General features: G+C 42.3%; 2 protein-coding genes across 2 annotated transcripts in view; one reads left to right on the forward strand and one right to left on the reverse strand.

Annotated features, from left to right (window-relative positions):
- SUDS3 (SDS3 homolog, SIN3A corepressor complex component) overlaps nucleotides 1-14,232 on the reverse strand; it is a 30,151-nt gene extending 15,919 nt beyond the window's left edge. The window contains exons 1-6 of the mRNA XM_067550122.1: nucleotides 13,631-14,232; nucleotides 11,335-11,404; nucleotides 9,909-9,964; nucleotides 9,049-9,120; nucleotides 6,364-6,383; nucleotides 5,553-5,709 (exon numbers count right to left, since the gene is read on the reverse strand). Coding sequence (XP_067406223.1) covers nucleotides 5,553-5,709; nucleotides 6,364-6,383; nucleotides 9,049-9,120; nucleotides 9,909-9,964; nucleotides 11,335-11,404; nucleotides 13,631-13,796 — 541 coding nt within the window. The 5' untranslated portion in view covers nucleotides 13,797-14,232. The remainder of the gene's footprint in view (nucleotides 1-5,552; nucleotides 5,710-6,363; nucleotides 6,384-9,048; nucleotides 9,121-9,908; nucleotides 9,965-11,334; nucleotides 11,405-13,630) is intronic.
- A 5,205-nt stretch (nucleotides 14,233-19,437) lies between these two features.
- TAOK3 (TAO kinase 3) overlaps nucleotides 19,438-25,151 on the forward strand; it is a 141,940-nt gene continuing 136,226 nt past the window's right edge. Inside the window, exon 1 of the mRNA XM_067550123.1 lies at nucleotides 19,438-19,702. The gene's annotated coding sequence lies outside the window, so the exon portion shown is untranslated. The remainder of the gene's footprint in view (nucleotides 19,703-25,151) is intronic.

A 25,151-nucleotide genomic window follows, 5' to 3' on the forward strand; every position in this document is an offset into this window, starting at 1 on the left:
TGAACACAAGGCTATCTCAGGGTGTTAACTCTTAGCGCAGTTATGCATGTTCAAAACAAACAGGGATCAAACTTCTCATTTCAAAATCAGTGAGGGGCACCATACCACACATTAACATTGTGATAAAAGATAAAATACAAAATGGCATTCACTGATGAGTTGACTGCAAAAGGAAATCTCCATGACTGAAAGCTGAATTTAGAGAGTATTAACACTAACAGCTCTACAAGACACTGAAGCAATGATTACGTTAATCTGAAAGCATGAAAAAATTACTACATTATGCGGAATCCATTCAACTCTTGAATTATGACGGACTTATCCAAGGCCTTAGTGAAAAGGTCGGAAGCCGTTATTGAGTATATGTAGCCAGATCAAGCTGAGTCCTTTTAAAAACAAACAATGGTTCAGCTCAATAGTTCACTGATTTGGGATCTGTACTACTAAAATGGAGACCAGGCAAGGATGTCGGTTGTCTCCTACTTCCATGATTTATCTTAGCATTCAAATTCTGACAATTCAGCTGACAAAGTTAGTATTAAAGCAAGTTTTGAAATGTTAAGGGAATTTATTATTAGTTTGACATTTGTTAATCTTATCCACCTTTTTAAAGAGCTTTAAGATTCTTAGATGAAAGGAGATATATAAAATACAACAACATTTGTATAGCAGGCCTCTGATGAATCCTTATGCACTTGCACATTTAAACTGAAATACAAACGACACACAAGATCACTAATTAACAGCAGTACTAAAGAACAATTTAGAACCAGAGGTGAATACCACATTCAAATGACATGTCAGGGACTGCAGTACACCATGTTTAACACCCTCTCCTCTTGTAAAAGATGTCATGGGACCCTTACTAAAAAGTGGCCAGTACTTAGGTTTTCTGCCTGAGTCAAAAGTTGACTCCTCCAGTAATACAGTATCTTCTAACACCATAGCAGGGCGTTGGGTAAATAACTGTGACCTATTTAATGAGCAACATCATACCTGGCAACACTAACGCTCCTTGGAGGCTTCCCATCCAAGAACTAACCTGGGCCAGCCCAAACCTGCTTTACATTCAAGAGGTGTTGAAGCATGGTCTGCAGAGCATTCTGATGTAGACCTTCCCACTGAGATATATATTAGAATAAGACCTCATCTTAGTACTGACCTTACCTTATGCATAATTTATCCCCCAGATTTCAGCATATATAAATAAATATAAAAGTAGTCTAGCCTCTTCCACCACTAAAAGTGCTTTGAGAGACCTGGATAATAAAATTCTAAAAAAAGTGTTACTTATACGTCTTGAAAATTAAGACATCAAAAAGATTTAGTACTATGTTCCTTTTATCACTTTCCGTTTTCCTCCCAACTCACTACTTTTAAATAACTAGCCATGCAGCTGTAAAGATTTTTTTTCTGTAGCTGGTCTGATTCAAAACTCAGCAGATTTAGAATTGGCATTAAGAAACTCAGATTCATGACTTCTTTATAAAAGACCAATAAGCAGATATACAAACTCTGGTGGTCTAGAGTTGAAGCCACATGGGAACCTATCAAGTTACACCACATGCAAGAAAACTATTACATCTCAGGAGTGAGCATCCATCACAGAGGGCTAACCCGGTGAAATCTCCTTCTATAATTTCTATGAGAAATTAAGATTGTAAGGAGCTTCTTCCTGTGTCTAGTCACTGTCTTGCATACTGTAATAAGAAGCAGCATCTAAATATGGATAAACACTTGATAGAATTTAAGGGATTAATTATGAAAACCGCTGAAATGCAATATTTTACATGTGACTGCAAAGAACTCAGGATTGACATCATTAATTTCAAAAAAGTGTGTTGGCTCAGTCAAACTTATGATATGAATGAATTCCCCTTCAGATTTTCTGGTTAGAAAGCATGAACTACATTCAAATACACTGGACATCTTCAATCTATTATCTTTCAATCTAAAAGCCAAGAAAAGTTAAAGCAATAACTCAAAACATGGGCTAATATTTTGGTTACCACTGCTCAAGAAATTGTGTAAACTGAAAATGACCATGGCCTGAAGTAAAATTTTCCTCCTGGTTTTGTCAGATATGCTTAACTTACAAAGTGACAAAAATCACAGATGAAAGAACAATCTGCTTAATTTTATAGGCATAGGACCCCCTCAAGTTTTAATGATCAAGTTGAGTGGTTGAGATGCTATTATGTAGTAATTACATGTATCAAATGTAATTGGTTGTACTGTTTTCCCCCAAATGAAGGCCTGTATAATTTTACTAGTACATTTCTCCAGGCTCACCTGAACTGCATATCATTAATTTGCTCCCTTACTTTTATTTTGCCTTCAGATTACGTATGGTCTACATTTTGGGTGTTGTATTGCTCTAGGTGTGTATTTTGGAAGTGAATTCTGAAACCCCCGATTATAAAAGGTTCATCTGAATCTAAGCAGTTTATTGAATTAACATTGAAATCGGTCACGTTTCTCAGTTTGAGATGTGGTTTCTCTCAAATTAGAATAAGATATTTGCACTGTAGGTGGTATCCAAAACTAAAGAGCATCCCTTGATAAAGTTAGCTGATTCTCACATACCAGATTTATCTCTGCAGATGTAAGCAGTCTTCCTGAATTTATATTTGGCTATGGGAATTTTCTTCTGTACAATACCATGTGGCTTGACATTATAGCAGGAAAACAATTAATGAAATTGTCCAGTTAATGATAAAACTCACATGCATGGGTCCTGCACTTTTACCAGACAAGCTAGAAAGGGAGCTTCTATCTGGCTAACCCAGTACAAGACTTTCTAAACTTCTTAGCTGTAACAGGGAGTCACTTCCTGTATGCTACAGCTAGACCATTCACCAAGCTAACTCAAATAGAAGATGAAGGGAACTCTTAACTAGCACACAAAGCTGACACTGCACGAAAATCAAAAAGTTTCTACACAGTAAAAGCAACATCAAGGTATAATCCTTTGGTAAACAATTTTAGAATGCACTATGGTCTAAAGGCTTCTCCTATTTTGGATTTTTATCCAGATTTTTGGTTAACATGTCAAATACCAGACACACAAAGTGCTCTTATGGCCAATGTTAGATTATGCAACCTGCTCAAAGCTATCAGTGCTCATATCTATCCATACAAACTTCATTTCTTAGTCCTAAACAATAATAAGATTGTAAATCTGTAAACTTGCACAGAAACTATGAAGGGAAGTATAAAAGTTTTCATACCCAATATTGTGAGGGTACCCATAAGGCAAGGGTGTTGCTCTTTATTAGAAAAAGAGATCAGGCCTTTGGTCCAATATCATAGCAGCACCATCTGTGAAGTAGGCTAATTATCCTTCTACCTACCTTAATGTGTGTCATTTATTGCCTTGGCAATGCTTTCTGCACCAAGGGTACCAAATGGTTTCATGAAAGAAATCTGTCCACTTAACGCCCATTTTCCAGAGTCTGAACACAAATGCAATTTCCCCTTATCGATTTTAATGGCTTCATATGGCATTTTTCAACTTTTATTGTTTGCCTCTTTAGCATCTGTTACTAAAGAAATCAGAAGCCAGTTTAAATCCTGGCACTACTGGTTAGAGCAAAAAGGTGGCACATCTCAACAGTTTAACCACCAGATTACAGGTACTAAGTAGTCCCAGCAGGTGGAGTGGGAGGTCGTCAGATGGCATTTCCCAGTGGCCCAATGAAAAAAACCACTAACATCTGGTGTGTGTTTGCAGGAAGAATTCAGTAATAAAGATGGCTATAAAGCATTAACTCTAATTGCCACCATACTTCAGGCAAATGACGAGAGAAGCTATAGGGATATACATGAGGACTTTACTAGGTATACAGATAAGTAGCCATTATTGCAGATCTGATTAAACACATTTTAACATGCAAATAAGCCACTTTTAAACAACTAAGCTTTAAACTGTGCTGCTGTTAGAAATTGAAAAGCCAACCACAAGGACTCACTCTTCAGACAAAAGTGTGAATTAAGTGTCCACCATTCCATGATTTCAGAAGAACCCTACAAAATCTATCAGCCGGTTTTCCCCCTTCTATATGTTGTAGCCCCAGGGAGTCAGTGTTTATAGGTCCAAAAGATTAAGTTAAAGGGAGCAAACTTCCCTCTTTTATATCTAGGTCCCATTTATGTCTGGTTTAACTTGACCATTTAAAGTACCCTGTTAAAGTTTCTGCTGTAGGTATTGTCCTTTCAACAACTTGCCTTTTCTGTGCAAGGCAGCTGATGCTACTGTTGAACTTTTGTTAGTGGCTGAGTCACATGGTCCTACTTGAGGCATTTGAGATGGGAATATAAATATTCTAATAAGGAAATTAGAAATTATTTGATTTGACAAACTTTATTCTTATGTGGTGTATGTGAGCAGACTGCAACAAAATTTCATATCTGCTCTTTACACTAATAAAAGGGAAGAGCCTCAGGAGGGGATAAACTGATGCTGTAGCACATTCAGGGCAAAAAGATTTTCTATCACAATGGAATTTAGTTTACAGGGAAAAAATTTGTTACCCTTGAGCTTTTTGAGCATTACACCACACTGCTGGTTGCATGTGGGAAAGGGCCATCCCTTTTTTCCATAAATCTCAAACTTGGTCCCAGTCTCTGGCTCCAGTTCCAATACAGAAATAAAACTATGAAGATTTACATGCTCCTTCCAGAGATGGTGGTCACTGGAATTCCATAGTCAAGAAGGAATTCTGACCGGGTACCTGCAGAAGTGCTGCACTGCCCCAAAACCACCACCAAAAAACTCTTATCCTTGATACAGTAATTGACACTGAAGAGATGCAGAACCACATGGGCTCTGTTCACTCTTGTAACTTAATAGCTTTGGTCATTCTAGTAGACCAAATGGTACAAAGAACTGTAATTCTCTTCTATAAAATAAAAAAATCTTGGCATTTAAGTTAAATAACTCCTAGACTCTACCTCAAACAATTTAAAGCTTCCTTCAGATCAAGTTACAAGGTGGCCAAACTGTAGAATGGTAGAATGGTTACAGTGGTGTAACACCACACAGGCTTTGCAACATGTTCTGCTGATCAAGAACAAAGTCAATGCAATTCTAGACAAATCCTAAAAAATTCCATCAAATAATCCTACAAGAGTCTGTGGGATCCCTCAAATTTAACTATATTGATCCATTAGTTTGAGCATTCTGAAACTAATTACGTTTTGAATCCTAGTCACTGATCACAGACTGAAAGGAAGCTTAAAGTTTTCTGAAAAGTATTTAGATCTCATTTTTGAAGAAAAGAGATGGATATTACAGAGTTTGTTAGTTTCCTTCCCTTCATTGTTAATATGTAAAGGAAAAAAAATTGTTTTCTCTAGGTCAAAGACCTTTATTCTGAACAGGTTAGCCTACCAGCAGGCCAAAAGTTAGTGTTCCATGGACCAACAGATACAGAAAGATTTCAAAATCCACATTCTGACTGCTCATATGGACTAGTTTTGCTACTTTAATACATTTAGATAAAAAATGCAAAAAATATGAGAAAGAAAATGACATGTTTATCTTGTTTTACCTCCTGTTAGCTCCATGGTTAGCTTTTCATTCTCAATCATCTTCTTCTTCTCTTCCAATTCGGCAATCAGATTTTCCTTCAACTCAATTTTCTTATCTTCAAATTCCTTCACTGCTGCTTTCTTCTCCTTGATATAATTTCTCTCCACCTGCTCTGTCTAATGCAAGCCAAAAAGAAACAGGGACTAAGGAAATGAAGCCTTATGACCAGGATGTACACTAGAGGTAGAAAGGGGACCTAATGCTAACAAAGACTGATTACTTTTGGAATAGAGCAGCCATAGTCAAGTTACATTTTAAAGGTATAATCAACATTTATATGATGAGCTGCAAAATGCTTAAGACAATGAAGAATAAAGCAAATGACTACACTAGCAATAGTTTTGCTACTCATTAAATTAATCTTCTTTTGTAAAGCTTCATGACATCTAACTCAAATATCTCGAAGTCCTTTAACAGAACAATCTTCAATAGTATACAGTTAGTATAATTTACCCATTTTGCGGGTAGGTTAAATGGAGAAAACAAGTTAAGTGGTTTATCCAAATACATAACCAATGTACAAAAAGTCCACAAATGGCTCTTTGGTGGCTCTCTAACTTTTTGAAACAATCTTCAGCTGTAACTTGAGTAGTAGTATTGATGGCAGTTTATACTGTATCTCAGCTATGGTAATTAATTTTAAAACAAAGAAAAGCTCTACATAGATCTCCCGGAAAAAATGAACATGAGCCACCAGCTGATAAGATACTAGACTTAAAAAACATACTGGTATTTTCATTTCTAGAAGCTGAGAACACATGAACACTTACTTCTAGCTGGAGGAAAAGTTCTGAAAGACAAAAAATACAGCTCTAGTTAGCATCACATTACTATCCTCTCAAGACACACGACGACTTGCCTCACTATGTAACTCAGTGTTGCAGCCAAAAAAGGTGACGTCAACATTGTACGTACCTATCCAATTTTGATAGGCATTTTATAGTTCTACATTGCTGGTTCCAGCACATACACACCAACATTTCTGTAAAAGTATGTTGTAGGCTGACATCTTGTGTGTGTCTTTATACCACAGGTGGTAGAGCAGTATCCTATCTACGACCCATTTCTGTCGGGCCTAGAGGCCATGTTTAACAGCATTTAAAAGGCAGTTGGGCATTTTTCCCTGTTTAAGTTGTCATTAAACTAAGTTGGCACCAAACTTAGCTATCCAAATTAAATGAAAACTTGAAACACACAGCTGACACTGCCAGATGAATACTCTGCAAAGAATCATAGTATAAACAGATTTCACTAGCCCCAGCTGTCACTGTTTCAGCAGCATTTCTCTGGCAGAAAAGCCCTTTCATCAATTTAAGTTAATTAACATAGGTCTGTGGTTTTAGACATCAGGTGGCCCTTGCCTCACAGCAAATCAGTAAGTTATGCACTGGAAGTAAGTTATGCATTTCTCAATTACATAATTCAGTTAATACAGTGGGGTGAGGGAAGAGTGTTGCCCATAAGTGCAGCAATCCTGCTCCTAATGAAATCAATGGCAATTTCCCACTAACTTCAAAGGGAGAGCAGGATTGCTGGAGGATGAGTTTCCCAGAATGAGGATGTTACTCAAGGCTGTGATAAAAAATTCAAAGAAGTAAACTAAGGTACTTGATCAGTCCTTAATTCTCTGTATCAAATATTGATATTGCGATCTTCAGCACCTGGCGAGTAGCAAGAGCTAGGAACAATAGGTGAGTTCTGAACAGAACAGGAGCTTTACACGAGTTTAAGAGAACAAACTAATAGCATCAGAGAATTATATTTGTGATTTATTTTAGGTAAGAGTTTATATGAATCAGGAAGCCACATAAAGATGTCATAAAAACTTTTGTTTCAAGGCCAGAAATGACAATGGTGCAATTAAGGCCAGTCTCTCAATTTCTTAAGGACTTTGCCACTGGTGCAATGAAATCTTAGATATGGAACTGGTGCTTCTTTTACAGATATAACCAAAAAATTCAAGTCCAAACAACTGAGAATTTTGTACATATTAAACAGACAGAGCCAAATAAAAATGCAGACAAGGCAAGAACAAAATTTAAAATGCCACCCTTCCCAATACTGCTATAGTTGGCCGCAGTTCTATCACAAAAGTGAAAGTTACCACCATCTGCCCCCAAAAGGAAGAACTCTGCCACTGCAGCTAAGATCTCATTCATTCTTGCCAGCCCAGGATATGCATTGCAAGCTTGTGTTTAGTTGGACATTGACAGAATATGAAAACAGAAATACTGCTGGAGGCCAACTCTAAACTGCATCCAATTCATCTTCAGTGCTCCAAGTGAGCAAGAGAAAAAGATCAGTCCAACTCAAGTTTCACTAGCAAATTCTTTGGTATGACAAATAATCCTAGAAACATTGGTTGTACACCATTCATATAATGGTCAGAGTTCACCTGAGATTTGTTACTGGCTTTTATACAGTGATATCAGACCACCCAGTATAAACATACTTCAATGCAAAAGGGCCTGGGCATCAGTACATCATTACAAGGTTTTATCCCTCATTGCTGAAGGGTGGAAAAACACTGCTACATTTTCATTTCTTTCTTCTGTATATTCCCCTCTCAGAAAGCATTTCTAATTTAGTGGAAGATAAAAACCTACATAGGAACGAGTGAACAAGAGCTAATTTAGTTTCTGAACTACTTACTTTGGAAGCACACCCTGGAAGACCATATGGCAGCCTGTTTCCCTGACAACTTCCCATAATAGCTATGGGAAATCTTGAATTAGTTAACATGTTTTTATCCACTGAGTTTTATACAGAAAGATGTATTGAGTGTCCTAGCAACAGCTTCACAATTAAAGTAGCACTGCTACTGGCCTCATGGTCAAGCAGTAGATACCTGGAGACTAATCTAGTCCTTTGATCCTGGGCCAGTAAGCAGTGGTATGATAAACAATCAGCATACCCAGCTCCCAGCCATGTAGGACAATTCTGCCCTAGAACAAAGCCTCTAACCTATTCCAGAGCACAAGCAGTGAGCTCTTCAGAAGTTGTCTAGGCCCCACTGCATGCCCCTCTTCTTGGAAGGAATCATTACAACAGGGGGTTTGAAAGAAGGTGCATGAGAAGAACAATTAAAAGAAGTTAAATACTATAATTTACATGAGATCATAATTAGACTATGGCACCTTATTACTGGAAGAACTGTCAGCATACTACAAGCACACAGTCAAGACTACTGTTTACTGATAAACATATTATAGTTGGCAAATACAGCTGCAAAAGAGCATGTTGGGTTCAGTTGTGCCTCATGCATCCTCAGCAAAGAAGCCAGTCAGCATCAACAAAAAGAGTGACAGACTGGAGAATCCTTGGCTCCTGCCAGCCTGTTCTTCTAGTACTGAATCCATGTCACGTTTCTCAGATGTTATGTAGCTGCCTCACAGATCAGAATAAGTCAAAGGTTCTTTGCATGTATTATTTTTTAAAACAAAAATCCAACTCACCTGCATTCCGTATCCGTTCTTTGTATTGCTGATCCAGTTTTTTCATTCTTTTTTGATATTCTTGCAAAGTACCTGTTTGAAATAAATTACAGATTGAATATTAGAAAACAATACGATTCTAATGGCAATCTTAGAAAGTCCAGACTTTCTAGGTAAATGTTGCATTTCAGATAGAGTATATATTTATTGGAAATAGATCTAAATAGAAGACTGCTACCCTGCTTCCCAAAAAGCAGCCAGAATGTTTATGTGGCAGCATGTGTGCACTTTGTGTGCATGGCAGGAGATGGCTGAATTTGTTTTGTTACTAGAGTCATACGTGTTTGCGAGGTATCATGCCATCTCCCAAGGGAAGGCTGGATATACCCCCCTGAAAAGACAGGAAGCTGCCAAAGGCACATCACATACGGAAAGGGAAACAAATAGGAAGTTTGGACTAAAACAGTGAAGAATGAAGGTGTATGAGAAGATCCATGAGCTCTAACAGTAACTTTTCCTAGTGAAAAACTTTTCCTAGAGGAAACTTTTCCTCTGTCTCAAGGGACATTTTTCTAGAGGGCTATGAGGTACAGATCACTTACAAACCCTACCACAATCAGGTGAAACAAGCCCTCACATTTCCTACCCCTCATTTAATTGCAAACCATCTCACAAGTGAAATGAAGAAAGTGTCTTCCTCACAAAAATGTAAAGTATTATTTCAAGCCCTCATTCTACTGCACACAGAGCAAGATAGTGTGTCCATCTTCTATGGCAACACTTTCAGGACATTGCTACTGTCATTTCTCACTTCCACTTAGACACTTTTTGGAAACTGAAAATTTTATTGTCAGAAAAAAGCTACTCATTGTAAACCCTACCTTCCTGCAATTGCTGTAACTGCCTCTTAAGAGATGCCAGTTTGTCCTGATACATCCTGCAAAGAGAGGGCAACATCACATAAAAAGACCAACCACACTGTTTATTTCACCACCTGCTCAGGTGAACAAATCTATTTAATTTTCTCACCAAGTAAAGAGGTCCTCCTGAAAAACCTTTTACAAGAAGTAGTATTGTTCAATTTAAAAACTGTACTGCCCCATTTAATTATACAATAAACCAAAAAAGTTATGCTGGGAACCTCAGAAATAATTGTTGCAAGATGTTTTGATTCACTGATATTAAGAACAGTACCACAGAAACATTTTGACTTATTAACCTTCGGCAAGTCTCAATTTTTATGCCTCAGTTCCCCATCTGTAAAAACGGGCTACTTCCAGACCTTTGAGTCTTGGGATTAGAGTAAACCTACCCCAATACCAGTGCTTAATTTGTGGCTCAGTCCTGGCACCTCTGGGCTTGCCATGTCAGTTAAGTAAAAAATTGTTTGAGTCCCGGCACCTAATTGCTTGAGCCACAACACCTCTTTCATTACAAATTAAGCACTGCCAATACCCATGCAAAGGAAGTTAAGAGTAAAACTGTGGCAAAGCCACAAACAGAACTTTGATCTCCTGCCTTGAAAATCCATGGTTTAACCTAAGTTCATCCTTCCTGCCATGCATAAAACGTCTGTCAACAAGTGAGAGACTACAGAATGCTACAAATGCTTTTAAAGATCAAGAAAAGCTGTTTTACTAGGCTCTCCGAGTCCAAAAAGTCTGCCTTATTGAGCTAGCATTGTTGGTATTGTACTATGCAAGAGAATGAAGTGAGTGTCTTACTTCTTTGTTTGGAAGGTACCAAGTGTGCCCTTCTGGACAATATCTGGATCAGAGTAGAATGTCTCCTCACATCCACCTTTTTTTGTCCAAAAGGATGGTAACCAGCATGTAGGTTCTTGAACAGGTTAAGTTGTTTGTGTGTGTGAAGAGTGAAAATCCTAATGAGTCTAATATAATTAACTATCCAAGTTGGGCAAGGCACCATACAATCAGAATGTCAGTTCCTATCACAAAGAGCTAAAAAAAAAAAACTCAGGGTATGTCTACACTAGAAATGCTACAGTGGCACAGCTGCAGCTGCGCCATTGTAGTGTAGATAGTTACGACAGTGACAGAGGGGTTCTTCCATCACTGTAGTAAATCCACCTCTCCAAGAAGCAGTAGCTAAGTCAACAAAAGAATTCTTCCATTGACCTAGTAGCGTCTACACCAGGGCTTAGGGCAGCTTAATACACCATGCAGGGCATGAAATTTTTCACAGCCCTGAGTGATGTACTTAAGCCATTTTAATTTTGTAGTGTAGACCAGCCCCTTAGACACCAGAAAACCTTTTTGGTTGAGGAGGAAGGAGGACATTACTTACTGTTCTTTCATTTCTACATAGTCCTCTTCATCATGCTTTGCCAAGTCAGTTTCACTAGCATCCTCAGTATCTGAACAAGGGGAAGAGAGATTTGATAACACCAAACAAATCAAATCATTTTTAAAGAAATGAGTGATTTTGTCACATGTGCAATTATTCCAAATTAATTTAGTGCAGCCAAAGAAAGGGAGTATTTTGACATTTCCAATTTTGGAGGTGATTCAAACCACCATACATGTTTCCTGCACATATAAACTGTCCAAGATGGGTGCTCAAACATGTAGAAGAAACTTTGGTAGTATATTTATAAATAAATAAATAAAATTAAATTTAAAAAAAAAAAAATCAGTGTTTGACATAGGATACCCCTGTGATTTACTCCCACCCCCTTCATTTATCAGATGAAATCAAGTTATTTTAGCACTTTTAATAAATGTAAAGGCTTGACATCATTAATTTGAGCCAGGCAGGGCACCAGCAGTGTTTTTAAGGCTTTCTCCTTATTGCTTAACCCTGACATGCGGCTTTGATCCTTAGCTCCCATTCAACTGTATCAATACACTCTATCTTGACCTACAGCACTCCAAATCAGAGGGATAATTACACCAAGTTCTATTGTGGTTTGCAATGGAGACAAGGGGCTCACTGAGGAGACTATTAAAGTAATGTTGTTTGACCTAGTCTTCTCAAATGTGTACTTCAGCATATATGTATAGTACAGCAGACACTACTACTAAAGCTTTGTGAGACACTGATAAAACAGGTTAATTCCTCATTGCAAAGTCTCTGCAGCTCTTCAAATCTTGTCTTCAAATACAGAATGAGCAGTTAACTACCTTCTCACTCCTAGAGTTCATCCCATCAAGTGAGGGATTAGACACATTGGAAGTGTGGAACAGGAAAACTTGCACTACCAATGTATTAGCTACTGTGTGGACTGGGGATGTCAGTCTCTAAGTCCATCTGTCCTTCTCAGATTTCTTCCTTAAAATACCATTGAACACATCAGGCTCCTTTGTGTTAAGATAAAGCTCAATATAAAAATAAGGTATCAGGCAAAGAGACATCTACAGCAGACCGTGCTAGAGAGGTCCACAGCTCCTAAGATGAACTGATGAAGTCTTGGTATTTTAATTCAAAACACACCATAAGAAGTTTTAGCCATACTAGATATGTTTAAAATGATTTTAAGGTGACTCAACATCAAAAGGGGAGGACTATTCAAAGAATATGGGAAGCCCATAAAAACATCCTCTCCTTCCCCACTCCAAGCTATCAAGCTGGAACATTAGAAAACACACACTAATGTTTTCATGCTTTGCCACAATGAGATGCTTAAAGCAACTAGACTTAAACTGAAATGTGAAGGAATGAGAGCACAAAGCAAATGCTTCCCTTTCACAGCATCACCTCCTCCTTGTCTCCAAGACAGCCCCTCAACATTGTGCATCGCTCATTTCTTCCTCCCTCTCCTTCCCCTTGTATCTCCCCAGAGTCCCTCCATTCACCTTACATTATACTCTCATTTCACCCCTCTGTATCTCCCACTCTTACCCTTTCTTCTCAATCCCTGAAGAACAACCTCTTTTTCTGTTACTTTCATACCACTGAAACGAAGCCAAATCCCACCTCTACTGCCATGTCCTTACTTTGTGCTTTCATGATCCACCCCCACAGCCAACCCCCTCTTCCTAGCATGCCCCATTAAAAACCTCCTCTGCCCCAGTACCTTCCCTGATCACACTGGAGTCCCCTCCGCCAATTCTCTTCTACAGCCCTTCTCTGTTTCTCTTTTCCAATCTCATTATCCCAATAACCCTCCTACAGCCTCCTCTTGCCCTGCTCTTCCTTGGATCCTTTTCTCCAGCAAGTCACCTCATCCTATGTCCCTGAACCTCCAACTTCTCGCCAAACGCTTTCCACTGCCTCTTTTATCTCAGGTCGCCCCCACTCGTGCCTTTCACCCCAAGCCGCTAAATCAAATTCACCGCCCAAACTTCCTCCTCGCCCCCTATTGCAGTGACTCCTTAAACGTCCTCTGCCACCGACTGCTACCCCGTTATCACCCAGACACCCGCCCTGCCCCGCGGGCTGCCGAGCCGCCTCCCAAACCCGCCAACTTTACCCCTTCCCCGGGTGCCCCTCATCCCCTCCCACAGCCCGCAGGTCCAGCCAGCCGCCCCTGGCCCTTCCCCACCCCCACTTCACCCGGACCCCGCGCTAGCTCTGTGTGTGTGTGTGTGTGTGTGTGTGTGAGTGAGGGGGGGGGGGAGGAGACACACGACGACACACTCACCCTCGTCGGAGTCCCGGGCCCGGCCGCTGCGCTCGCCGTCCTCCTCCTCGGCGCTCTCCAGCTCCTCCTCCTCGAAGTACTCGGGGCCGAGAGGCAGCGCGGCCGGCGGCACCCCTACCGGGACAGGGGCCAGGGGCGCGGGAGCCACCAGCCCGGCCGCGCTCATAGCGGCGGGACACGGTCCGGCCGGAACTCCGACTGCCCGGCTCCCGCCGCCTCTGCCGACCCGTCGGGCGACGACAGCTGAGCTGAGCTGAGCTGAGCTTGAGCTGAGCTGTGCGGCGAGGGGGGCCTGAGCGCGCCACTTCCGGGTCTTACGGCCACGGGCTGCCCGCCCACCGCCTGAATCGAGAGGACCGCACGCAGGCGAAGGCGCGGAACACCTAAATCCGGGGAGAAGGGGCGGAGTCAGGGGCTCGGGCCGGTAGGGAGGGCGTGGGGTGCCGCTAACTCGCCGAGCCCTGCTAGGCCCCTCCTTCGTTAGGGGAGGAGTCAGCCGGGCGCGCGTACTGCGCAGCCGCCAGCCAGGCTGGTGTGGGTGGGGCCGGGGAGCGGCGGGTTCGAATCTCACTCGGGTGCGGCGCGAGCGGCGGCCGGGCCCGGCAAGGCCGGTTTCTGTTCCCGGCCCGATGTGTCCTGCTGGGCTCGGGGCGGGGCGCAGTCCGGGGCGGAGCGGATTGAGGTCCCGGGCCGGGTGAGGTGCGGATCCAGGGTCGGGCTGCAGGCAGGGCTCGCTCGGAGGTGGAGGCGGGATTGGGCAGGGCCGGAGGGGCAGCCAGAGCCGGCTGAGGGGAGGATCCGCGGTCGGGCCGCGAGGGAGCCAGGGGGCGGCAGGGCCTGGTCGGGGCGGATCCAAGGTTGGGTAGTGTCAGGACTGGGGTACAGCCGGGCGCGGGCTCGGGCGGGAGGATTTGGGTAGTGTAAGGGCTGACTGTGGGGCGGGCAGGGCAGGGCCAGGTGAGGATCCAGGATCGGGCACCGTCAAGGGTGGGGGGCAGGCAGGCAGGCCGGCCAGCCGGGGTCTGGTTTAGATCCTGGGCTAGATGGCAGCAGGGTACATCAAATCAGATACTGGGCTGGGACCCTGTGGTGGGCTAAAACAGGCTCAGGTGAGGCCGTTTGAGTGACTGGGCCTGTCCAGCTGGGATGTAGACATGCCTAGTCCAATAGGATCGAGACCTCTGCCTGTATGTGGATGTGAAGCTCTTTGCAGTTTACTTTGATCTTAAAAACCTAGGTCCTGGCCAGTAGATGTGTATTAGCCCAGATTAACAAGGATTTATCCTGTATTATGTAGGGATGAAAATTAACACTAAGAAAAATAAAACCATGCGAATCAACCCACAAGAAACACTCATAATACTTTGTGGGATTGACATATATAGAAGAGGTTTGATATTTCACTTATCTGGCAGCACTGTAAGTACAACAGGTTGAACAAAGTCATGAAAGCCAAAATAATAAAAGCCTGACATTCCTTTAAAGCTGATCTAGAGAAACAGAAATCTTGCATCCAAACTACACTTCAAATATTTTTTATGTTGTAAAGTTGGTTTTACTATATGGCATTGAAACATGGAGGCTTATTAAGATCTTACCATTTAAAGTAAACTCCAAATGTTCATAAATACCTACCTCAGACAAGTCCTCAATATTAGATAACTAGAAATAAATGACAAAGGATGCCAGAGGGGATGAAACAGAAACTGATAGGACAGGAAATTAAACTGGAGATGGCTTGGACACACATGAAGGAAAGATCTGAATAATATAGCAAGACAAACATTGCACTGGAACCCCAAGGGCGAGAGGCAGTGAGGTAGACCAAGAGTTACATGGAAATGCACAACAGAAGCAGAATTGAAAGCTATCAAAATGACATGGGAAGAAGCTAAGACTGCAGCAGGAGACTGGTAAAAAAAGAAGGCACTGGTGAAGGTCCTATGTTCTGCCTGAATAGAGAGGGATAAGAGAGATACTATGCATGGCTTGCCACCTCAGAGGGAGCTGTATTTACTGGCTCTGAATGTATACAACTATCATATCAATTTAGCTTAATTTGGTAACTGACCAACTTAATGTAGATCTCTTTGTAATAGGCTTATACGTATTTAAATGAGTTCACAAGGGGGAGAGGTTGCACCATTTTAACATGATTTTTAAAAATACTTTTAAACAGGAACAGCTTTTGTGTGGTGGGAAGTCCTAATTCTTAAAGTGCTTTGGGATCTTCAGAGAGAGCATCTTCCACATAAAAGTAAAGTTTCCCTTATTGCTTGGAAGCAACAGAGGGCGCCTAAGAGCTGTCAAGGATTTTCTTGCCTTGTACTTCCTACCAACTTGTGTAAAGCTGTTCAGCTGTGACTTGTTTTGTTCCAGCACATACAACACACAGTTACATACTTCAGCCACTTCCCTTGTCTGCTTGTTGCAATGCTCCTGCCAAGAAGATTTACTTTGCAGCTGTGGAGGAGGTCTGCAGAACTTCTCAAATCTGGAGGGTTGGATTCACCTCATCTCTGGCCCAATGGAAAATGAGTGTGATTACCTCATTCGCTTTAGTGGATGCTTATAATATCTATGTCACAAACCACAATGATTTTGATTATCTGGTTTTGCTCATCATCAGCTACTCAGGATCAAGTACTGAGCAGGGTGTTATAGGAGTGAGGACTGAAGTGAAAGGACACCTCTCCCATTCTTTCCTTCTTTTCCTTTCAATTAATCACACCCTCACCCCCTTTTGTCAGTGACAAGCTGTTATTGGTGTGTGGGGATGTCACATCCATTAACTGAGGTAACTACATCACACCTATGAATAATAGCTTCCATACAGGCAGGAGTGGGTTTAATCCATTATAAATTATTAGCATCTTTTAGAGCATATCAGAGTATTTTAATTTCTGAATCTTCCAAATACTTTTCCCACCATCCAGCTATCATATCCACACAGGCAAGCACTTTGGCCTGCACAGAGCTAATTGCAGGATTAAAGATCCGATGTGATGCTTTGATCCCCAATCAGCATGAGAATGACAAAAAATAAAAATTGATTTAATCTGGTTTAGTCCTTTTATGTAAAAACAAAACACCTAAAATGTATTGATGGACTTGTATAGCACCTAGCATAGCTGCAACTGAACACTTACTATAACATTTGCAAAAATATGTTCCTCTAAAGTCACTGGATGTTAAGTCACTGAGACATCAGTGACCCATCTACTGTAAACCTGCAACCAGGAGAAGGGGAACAAAAAGGAATGATGGAACACAAAAGCCTTGCAGAGTGAGCCAAAATTAATAAACCTGGGCTCTGACAAACTGTCAAGGTCATCGAGTTCTACCCATTATTATGAACAGAATGAGTATTATAATTTAATACATGTAATGCTTTGCCCCTTCTATAACTTTCAAGCCAAGAATTTATCCTTGCAAATATTAACAAATGTAGCCTTCCAGCACCTTTGTGAATTAATGTAAGTAAATATTATTAGCTGAGTTGCAAGGTCCTACACACAGCTCAATGACATTTCTCCATAACATTTAGCAACATTGACTCAGCCTTTGGTTCTTCTGAGATAGAGAGATGAAATACGGTACAGTTTTCCTTGTGTGGTTCTTTTATATGAGACCTTAAAAACAGATCTTCTCAGCTCTCTGTAGATCTGGAAAAACCCATGCCATTTTGTGCCTTGGATAAAGCTTTCCTCTCTCTAGTGTTTCACAGCATTCTGTGAACTACTTGGTTGCTGCATTCCAACCAAGAGGTGGCCATATTTCAGTGGTGATGTATGCCTGTCAGACATGAAAGTATTTTGGGAGTCTTACGTGAAAAACACCCTTAGAAGTATTACTATTGTAGAGTTATTAATAGAATTCTACCACTGCCCTCATGCTTGAAATGCCTTCCTACTTCCCAAGAGTCAAGACATCTTGTCTCTCTCTGATTCATCCTCCCTCTTCAATATCTTTGTGATTTCTTATGTGTAACAGATGCTTTACCTACTCTGTTCTGGGTACCTTCACTGCCTCAGTTTCCCTTCTCCAATTAATCAAACTTCACACTGCAGGGTTTCACAATTATCTTCCCCTTCTGTCTTATTAACATAAACTTCAAAACAAGACACTTTCCACCTAGCTTCCTGTTAGGACACAACTCTGGGTATAGGATTTATAACCAGCCCCTATTTAGACTTTTATCTTGGATGGCTGGTAGGCATGCCCTCCACCACTCATACATCCCTACAAATTTACACTCTGCAGGCATTCTCTAAGGGGCCTTGTTATTAGCCACATGCCCCCATCACTTAACTCCTAGACTGAGAGTTAAACTAGACACAGGTGAGGCTGAAAGCAGGACTCCCTTCAAGGACCAGTCACCCTGTGACACACTGCCTCAACAATTAGTTCTGGTGAAGGAAGTTGGCTTTTTACATGCCTATAAAGGTCTGGCTATATTTACCAATGTAACGTCACACACATTTCTTTGAGGTGTACACAGTATAATTGCTGAGGCAAATATGTTTAGATCATTCTGTGGTCAAAACCCAACTCTCACTGTAGTGTTCCCTCTACGCCGCACTGCTTATGTTTAGCATTAGCCTTGTGGAGACACCCCATGCTGTCATCTCTCAGGCATTCAGTAGGAACCCAAGGGAGGAGGGTTAGCTTTAAGGAATGCCATGTTTCCTTTGCAGATGCAGCAGCTTAACTGTCTACGCCCCAAAGAGCTTCTAGAGAGAGTTTATCCTCTCATTCCAACTACTGTACATGACATGGCCCAAGTTTCCATCAAAGGTCTTTCCCTCCCCCCCCCCCCCATCACTTACTTTGTTTATGCACATCCCTTCATTTGATGAAAGATTTCTTTGTCCTGCCCTGTCAACATCAGCTATTTTCGGTCACTGAGTAGCTATGTGAAAGAAATTAAAACGTTGATACTGAAAAAAACGAAACAACCTGTCAAGGTTGAAGCTGAGATTATGAAGAGAAATGGATTCTATACATTTGCCATGTGAATGAAATGTTTGTAAGCAGAAAATCTGTAACACTGCATGCCGGATCTCAAGGGCCAGGTGCACCCGCTATAGCCTGCTGCTGGCTTTTAAGGTCAAGGATCCTGGGACTTCTAGTCCCAAAAGACCAGGTGAGGCTAGGCTGAGAGCAAAGGAGAAAGACAGAGGCTATACAAGCCACAACACCATAGTGGCGCGTGAGATAAGGGAGGTATGGAAAGTAAAGGGGGAACCAGCTGTGATTATTAGCTCTTGTCTGGGGAAGGGCCCGCGTGGAGCTATGGACAGAGATCAGTGACAGATTGCTTGGAAACACTGCGGAGCTTTGCAGCCAGGAATAATGAAGGGCCATCTATATACAGACTCAGCTGTGACAGACCCACTCCCAGTTCGAGCTCTGCCAGAGGGGCGTTGGGAGCGGATCCCCGCCTGCCCCCCAACTTCGAGCCCCGCCGAGAGTAGCCGTCTCTCCCCATAAAGGGTTAACCGCCTCTCTCTGTTGCCCCAGTGATTCCAATCGAGCGTCGATTCCCCTACACCGCTATGGGCCCAGCCTGCTCCGAGTGATCAGGTTGATTAATCAAGCGCTGAACCAGTTCCGCGGTCCAGATAGCTTGAAGTGATAGGATTATGAATCGACCTCCGATCCAATTCCTCCAAAACCCTTCCTGGTCGGTCAGTCCAGCCGATCTCAAGAGATTAAGGCCGTGTAGTCGAGCTCCAATCCTCGTCCCCTCCGTGGCTTACGTGAACACCTGATTAGTCAGACGCAGACCCATTTTTCCACGCCCCCATCGGCCTTCTTGGTTGGTCTGAGTGGGCGGGCTGCGTAGTCGAGCGCCGATCTCCCTGCCGCCCGCCCGAGCGATGACCAGACTTGAGAGCTGAGTGCCGATGCAGCCGAGCGATTGGCCGCGCCTGGTAGGAGCCGCACCTCACCTCGGGCAGCGGCAGCGGCGGGGTCCGTGGCAGGAAGCGGCCAGGCTGCGGAGCGCGGACACAGCCCCAGCCCCAGGACAGCGCCGAGCTGCGGCGGCCTCACGGCTCCCGGTGCCAGGTGAGAAGGAGGCGCCCGCACCCGCCGGGCATCCTGGCCCCGGCCGGTCTGGGGCAGCGGGAGCGGCTTGGCCGGGGCGGCCGCCGCTGAGAGCCGGACAGCGCCGCCGGCTTCCCCTGCGCGGGGAGCGCTCCCGGCCGGGGACCGCCCGGCCCGGCTCGGGTCGGCTCGGGTCCCGTGCGGGCAGCAGCCGGCCGTGCCCTGAGTCGCCGTCCGCGGGGCTGAGCGAAGGCAGCCCCGGGGCAGCGGGGGATGCACGGGGTGGCGGGGCCCCGCCGCCCCCGAGCCCGGCGGGAGTTGGCACCGCCTGGCCTTATGCGGGACGGGGCTCCCAGGCTGCCCACCGCGGGAGCCCCAGCGGCCAGCCCCGGACCGTCGGAGGCGGTGGCTGACTCTGAGGGAGCAGGGAGCGGCGTGTCTAACGCCTCCTAGACCCCTGTGGGCCCAGGCTGTCCCCGGGGTGTGCTACCTGCCCGGCTAAACCACTGCCCAGCCCAGCCTGGCTTCGCCGCGGGCTGCCTGCCCTGCTCCCCTGGGCGTGCTGTTGGCGGAGGCACGTGTTACCGGTTGGTTAGGCTGAGGGACATCTCTCACATTCCCTCTTCTGGTGCTTCTGTCCCTGCCCTGTCAGTGACCTTCCCTGCCGGGTTCGTGTGTGTGTGTGTGTGTTGAGGGGACGTTGTTATCAGAAGGGCCGGCTCAGGAAATGTTAAAGAAAATAATCTTCAAGTCAGGTACCAATTCCTGCTGCCCCTGAGATGGGGGTGTGCTGTCCCTCGTTTTAGTTCTTTGCCCACATGTAGTCACTTGCAGGCTAAATGATGAAGTAGTGACTGTGTGAGGAAAGTAATACATAAGGTAGGTGGGGTTAGCTGCTTGTTAAACTCCAAGATGAGGATTACAGTGGTCCCATTCTTAGGCACAAAGAATTGTGTTGTGGATGAATGATGGGACTGGGGATCAGGAGATCTGGGTCCAGGCTGTGACACTGCCTAGGCAGCTGTGTGACTTTAGGGAAGTTGCTTGTGTCTCAGTTTCCATATCCGTGATATGAGACTAATCACTGCCTCTTAGGGGTGTTGTGAATGCTGGCCATGTTTACACTAGTGAGTTTACAGCAGCACAGTTGTACCGATGCAACTGCACTGCTGTAAGATCGCTTGCATAGCCACTCTATGCCGATGGGAGAGAGCTCTCTGTCAACATAATAAAACCATCACCATGAGTGACTCCTGACATACTGCTGGGCATACTGTCACTTATGCTGGCAAAATTTATGTTACTCGGGAGGGTGTTTTTTCACATCCCTGAACGGCATAAATTTTGCTGGCATAAGTGGTAGTGTAGACATGGCTTAATTCTTTACTGTTTGTAAATGGCTTGAGATCTATAAAAGAATGATGCTTTGGAAATTCATTCTCTCTCTCTCCCCCTCTCTATTTCAGACTGGTAGTCCACAAAGAAGAGGCATTCATATGGCTTTTTACATAGCCTTTTTGTTAGCCTTTTCATTGTGTACATTGATATTGAGAAAGTACAACTAGTACCAAAGGAAAGGTGTTATGGGGAGAAAGAACTCTTAAAGAATAAACAGGTTTTCTTCCCCAACAGGCAAATCCAGTGTAACTATATATAGTGTCTTTTGCAGAACATGCTTTCTCTAGTGTGCTGTGGGGTTAAGTAGTATAATTGGGGTTAAACAGTAACAGAGGAGAGAAATTAAATAGTAAAACCAGGGAGACAGGTGTTTTCAGCTGAGATCTGAACAGATAAGAGGCCCTGAGGCAGAGATACAGGAAAGCTATGTAGTACACAGTCTTGTACAATTCAGAAAATTACAGTTGCATATCCTTCTTAGCTGGTTCTCTACTTCAGGGATATGTGTTGGTAATGGGTAGCAGCATCTCTGTAGCTTTTCAGACATCACCGCTTTCTGTTGCTGACCAACATATGAAATGAAAGAACTCTGTATTTTTCTTAACAAAACAAAGCATCTTCTGGTGTCCACAGATCAAAAAATAATCTACAGCACTTATGGTTTGTTACAAAATTTGGTCAAAAGTCCGTATCTCTATCCCACCACCACCACACTAAGTTCACTAGCAGAAAACAGAGCAGAACCTTGATTATCCCGTCTTCAGGGGCACCTGAAAGTGTTGGGTAATTGGGATAGCTGACTTAACAGACTTTGAGTTGTTCACCGATGGTCTCTTAACTTATGGGTAGTCTTCCAAACTTCCTGGCCGGATACCCTGTTTATAGGCATACATACTTACAGACCTACTTTCTTATTGAAAGAACCCTGGTCAGTGCCCATAGATATCAACTAGCCTTGAGGAAGCTGCACAGCTTTTGCAGGACTTCAGCATGTAGATCTTTATATGGTGAATTGTCCTTAGCTCATATGTCTTGCTTAAGAACTCCACAGACAGGGTTATTTCAAGTAGAAGAGAAGATGCCTGAGGTGGAAAATGTGGAAAAGCTGGAGCTGCAGTGGGTGAAACAATTAACTAAGTTACACTTGCCTGAAAACAGAGATCATGACCAGGTTTTGGATAAATGAAGTTCAGATTCTTAAGGTTTTACTTTATATCAAATATTTTCACATTTTGTTGCTAAATGATCATTTGAATAACTTCATATTATAAATATTGATCTAATGAAATTAAAGTGAAAGTGGAGGCTTCATTCTCATACTAGTTGTCTTTTAACAGAGTAGAAATTAAGTATACTTCATTAAATGAAATCTTAAATCTTCCCTGTTTCAGAGAAGGAAGCATCTGTGCTTGAACTGGCAAAGTTCAGGAAGCATTTAACGTAACTGCTGCTGACTCTAAACTAGTGTAACTGGTGGTGATTGTGAGGTTGAGAGAAAGGAATAGGAGGAGGGAATAATGTGTTTTGCAGGCTGGTACAAGCTCTTTGGTGTCTGAAGGAATAAAGAGAAATAACTGAATTTAGGGCCCCGTGTTGCAGTTGTTTTACATGGAATTGCCTTTGAAATCATTGGGAGATTTTCATGTGGAATGACTACAGGATCTAGTCCTATTTAGCTTCGAAAATTTTGGAAAGGTTGCAGTTCTTTCTTTAAATGTATTAAGAAGAAAATGAGGTGCACTTTTTTGTGTTTGTCAGTGGACAGCTCCATTTTGCTTATGGTCAGGCTTACCAGTTGGTGTTACTATTCTTTTTATAGTAATCTCTGCATGTACATAGCAGCTTCCATGTGAGGCTTTACCAGTGGCAATTAAGGTTCTCAACAACCCTGATGGGTACAATAAGTATAAAGCCAATTTTACAGATAAGGAAACTGAGGTATAGAGAGATTAAGTGACCACCCCAAGAAGTCAGAGGTGGAGCTGGAAACAGAACCCAGTTTTACATGTGAATCACCAAACCATCCTCCTTCCTCCCCTCTTGTTTACCTCTTCAACTTATTATCTGTGGTAGTCAGTTGATACTGAGTTTTCAGAGTAACTTAATACAGAAAGCATTTGAAACTGGAAGGCAGGAATATTTGTTTCTGTTTTTTTCTTTTTAGACTAAAATCAGTTACTGGGCCTCTGGTCCTTTATATCCACATGGAAAAATGCTGGGAGCTTCAATAAACTGTTTGGATTTGCCATACTGTTTTCTTCATATTTGTACCTTGTTTAACCAGTAATGAAATGTTATACAAACCAAATATGTAATTTCCTGCGGGGCTCAGTCCTGAGAGAAATTCACCTCCTCAGCATCAGAGCTTTAGTGCACAGAACAGTTCTCACTTGACTGTCCGTGAAGCCAGTATATGGCGATTCCTGTTCATTACATCTTTGAGCTATTGTGAGTTAAAGGGACACTACCAAGTTAAATAACATCTTTTAAAAAGAGACATTTTTCCTTACCTGTGTTTATAAATAAGCATCTTCTGTTCTTGAAAAAAGAAAACTTGTTAATCATCTAATTTACTTTTCATTATGTGTCAGTGGCTTGAAGATCCTTTAAGACAGTGGCTTTCAACCTTTCCAGACTACTGTACCCCTTTCAGGAGTCTGATTTGTCTTGCATACCCCCAGGCTTCACCTCACTTAAAAACTAATTGCTTACAAAATCAGACCTAAAAATACAAGTGTCACAGCACACTATTACTGAAAAATTGCTTACTTTCTCATTTTTACCATATAATTATAAAATAAATCAATTAGAATATATTATACTTAAATTTCAGTGTATAGCATATAGAATAATATGTCATTGTCATTGTCTGCATGAAATTGTAGTTTGTACTGACTTCACTAGAGCTTTTTATGTAGCTGTTGTAAAACTAGGCAAATATCTTGATGAGTTGATGAACCCCCGGCAGACCTCTGCGTACCCCTGGTGAGAACCACTGCTTTAAGAGAGCTGGGTGTGACACCCTTTTTGTGACTAATCAGTTGCATTCCAGGTGGTGAGATAAGACCAACATACAGCACAATTGGCTGTGAGACCTGCAGGCAGTAGATAGGCTCCTCAAGGAGTCCCTGGCTCAGGGAAAAGATCCTTGTTTACATGTGATGCCCAGACAGATGGCCTAGGGTTTGAGATCTGTGGGGAGTATATAAGCTTCTCCATTAGACCCTGGATCAGGTGGAAAGGACATGATTCATGTGAAATTTATAATAGACTCCCTTATTTGGAGAAATAAAACTCAGGCCCTAAGGAAGGGACCAAATTCCTGTGGCTGTTTAGTACTCTTGGATGTATTGGCTTATGAGTTTGCACACTAGCTTACAGTAGCTACATAAGCCAATACATCCAAGCCATCCTGTTGGCTTACTTTTTTTACATTTTTGGTAACTTGGACCATGAAAATAGACTAGTCAGTTTGTCAATTTCTGATTTATTTCACTTCTGGGTTCCCCTGCCTCCTAGAAGAATAGCCGGTGTTTGGGATGTGGATGCTGCTGGGGAATGATTTGTTTTAAAAACCTATTTCCATTTGATTTTAATTTAACAAAAATACATTTAGTTTTACATTTTTGTAAGCTTACTTTTATAGAAATTTGGGGAAAATATGATCAGGTAATATCCTTCTAAGGTAAAGCTACAGTATCCTTTATAAATTCATAATTCAAAAGGTCCAAAACTTGCCATTAAGAATTTTAGTAGTTGAGTAAAAGTGAAAGTTTTATATAAGGTTTTATATAAGTTTTATATACTCAGGAAGTAAGGTTTTTATGTAATCAAATTTCAGATGCTTGCTTGGCCTTTTTAATGGGCATATTTTTTTAAAAGTATTAAAAAACAAAAAAAATTTGATTTTGCACTATAACCTTTTCAAATTACTTCCTTATGTAAAGGCCATTGATTAAAACAGAATGAATTGGTTGCTTTTGGCTCAATGCTAGATAATATCAGTTGTTAAATTGTCTCATATGCCTGTTCGCTAATTAGTTTTTTGCAAGGTACTACAGTCTTTTTATCA

Source organism: Emydura macquarii, unplaced genomic scaffold, assembly GCF_026122565.2.
Source record: "Emydura macquarii macquarii isolate MOO-44397 ecotype Brisbane River unplaced genomic scaffold, CSIRO-AGI_Emac_v2 contig_1254, whole genome shotgun sequence".
In the NCBI taxonomy this organism is placed as follows: Eukaryota; Metazoa; Chordata; order Testudines; family Chelidae; genus Emydura; species Emydura macquarii.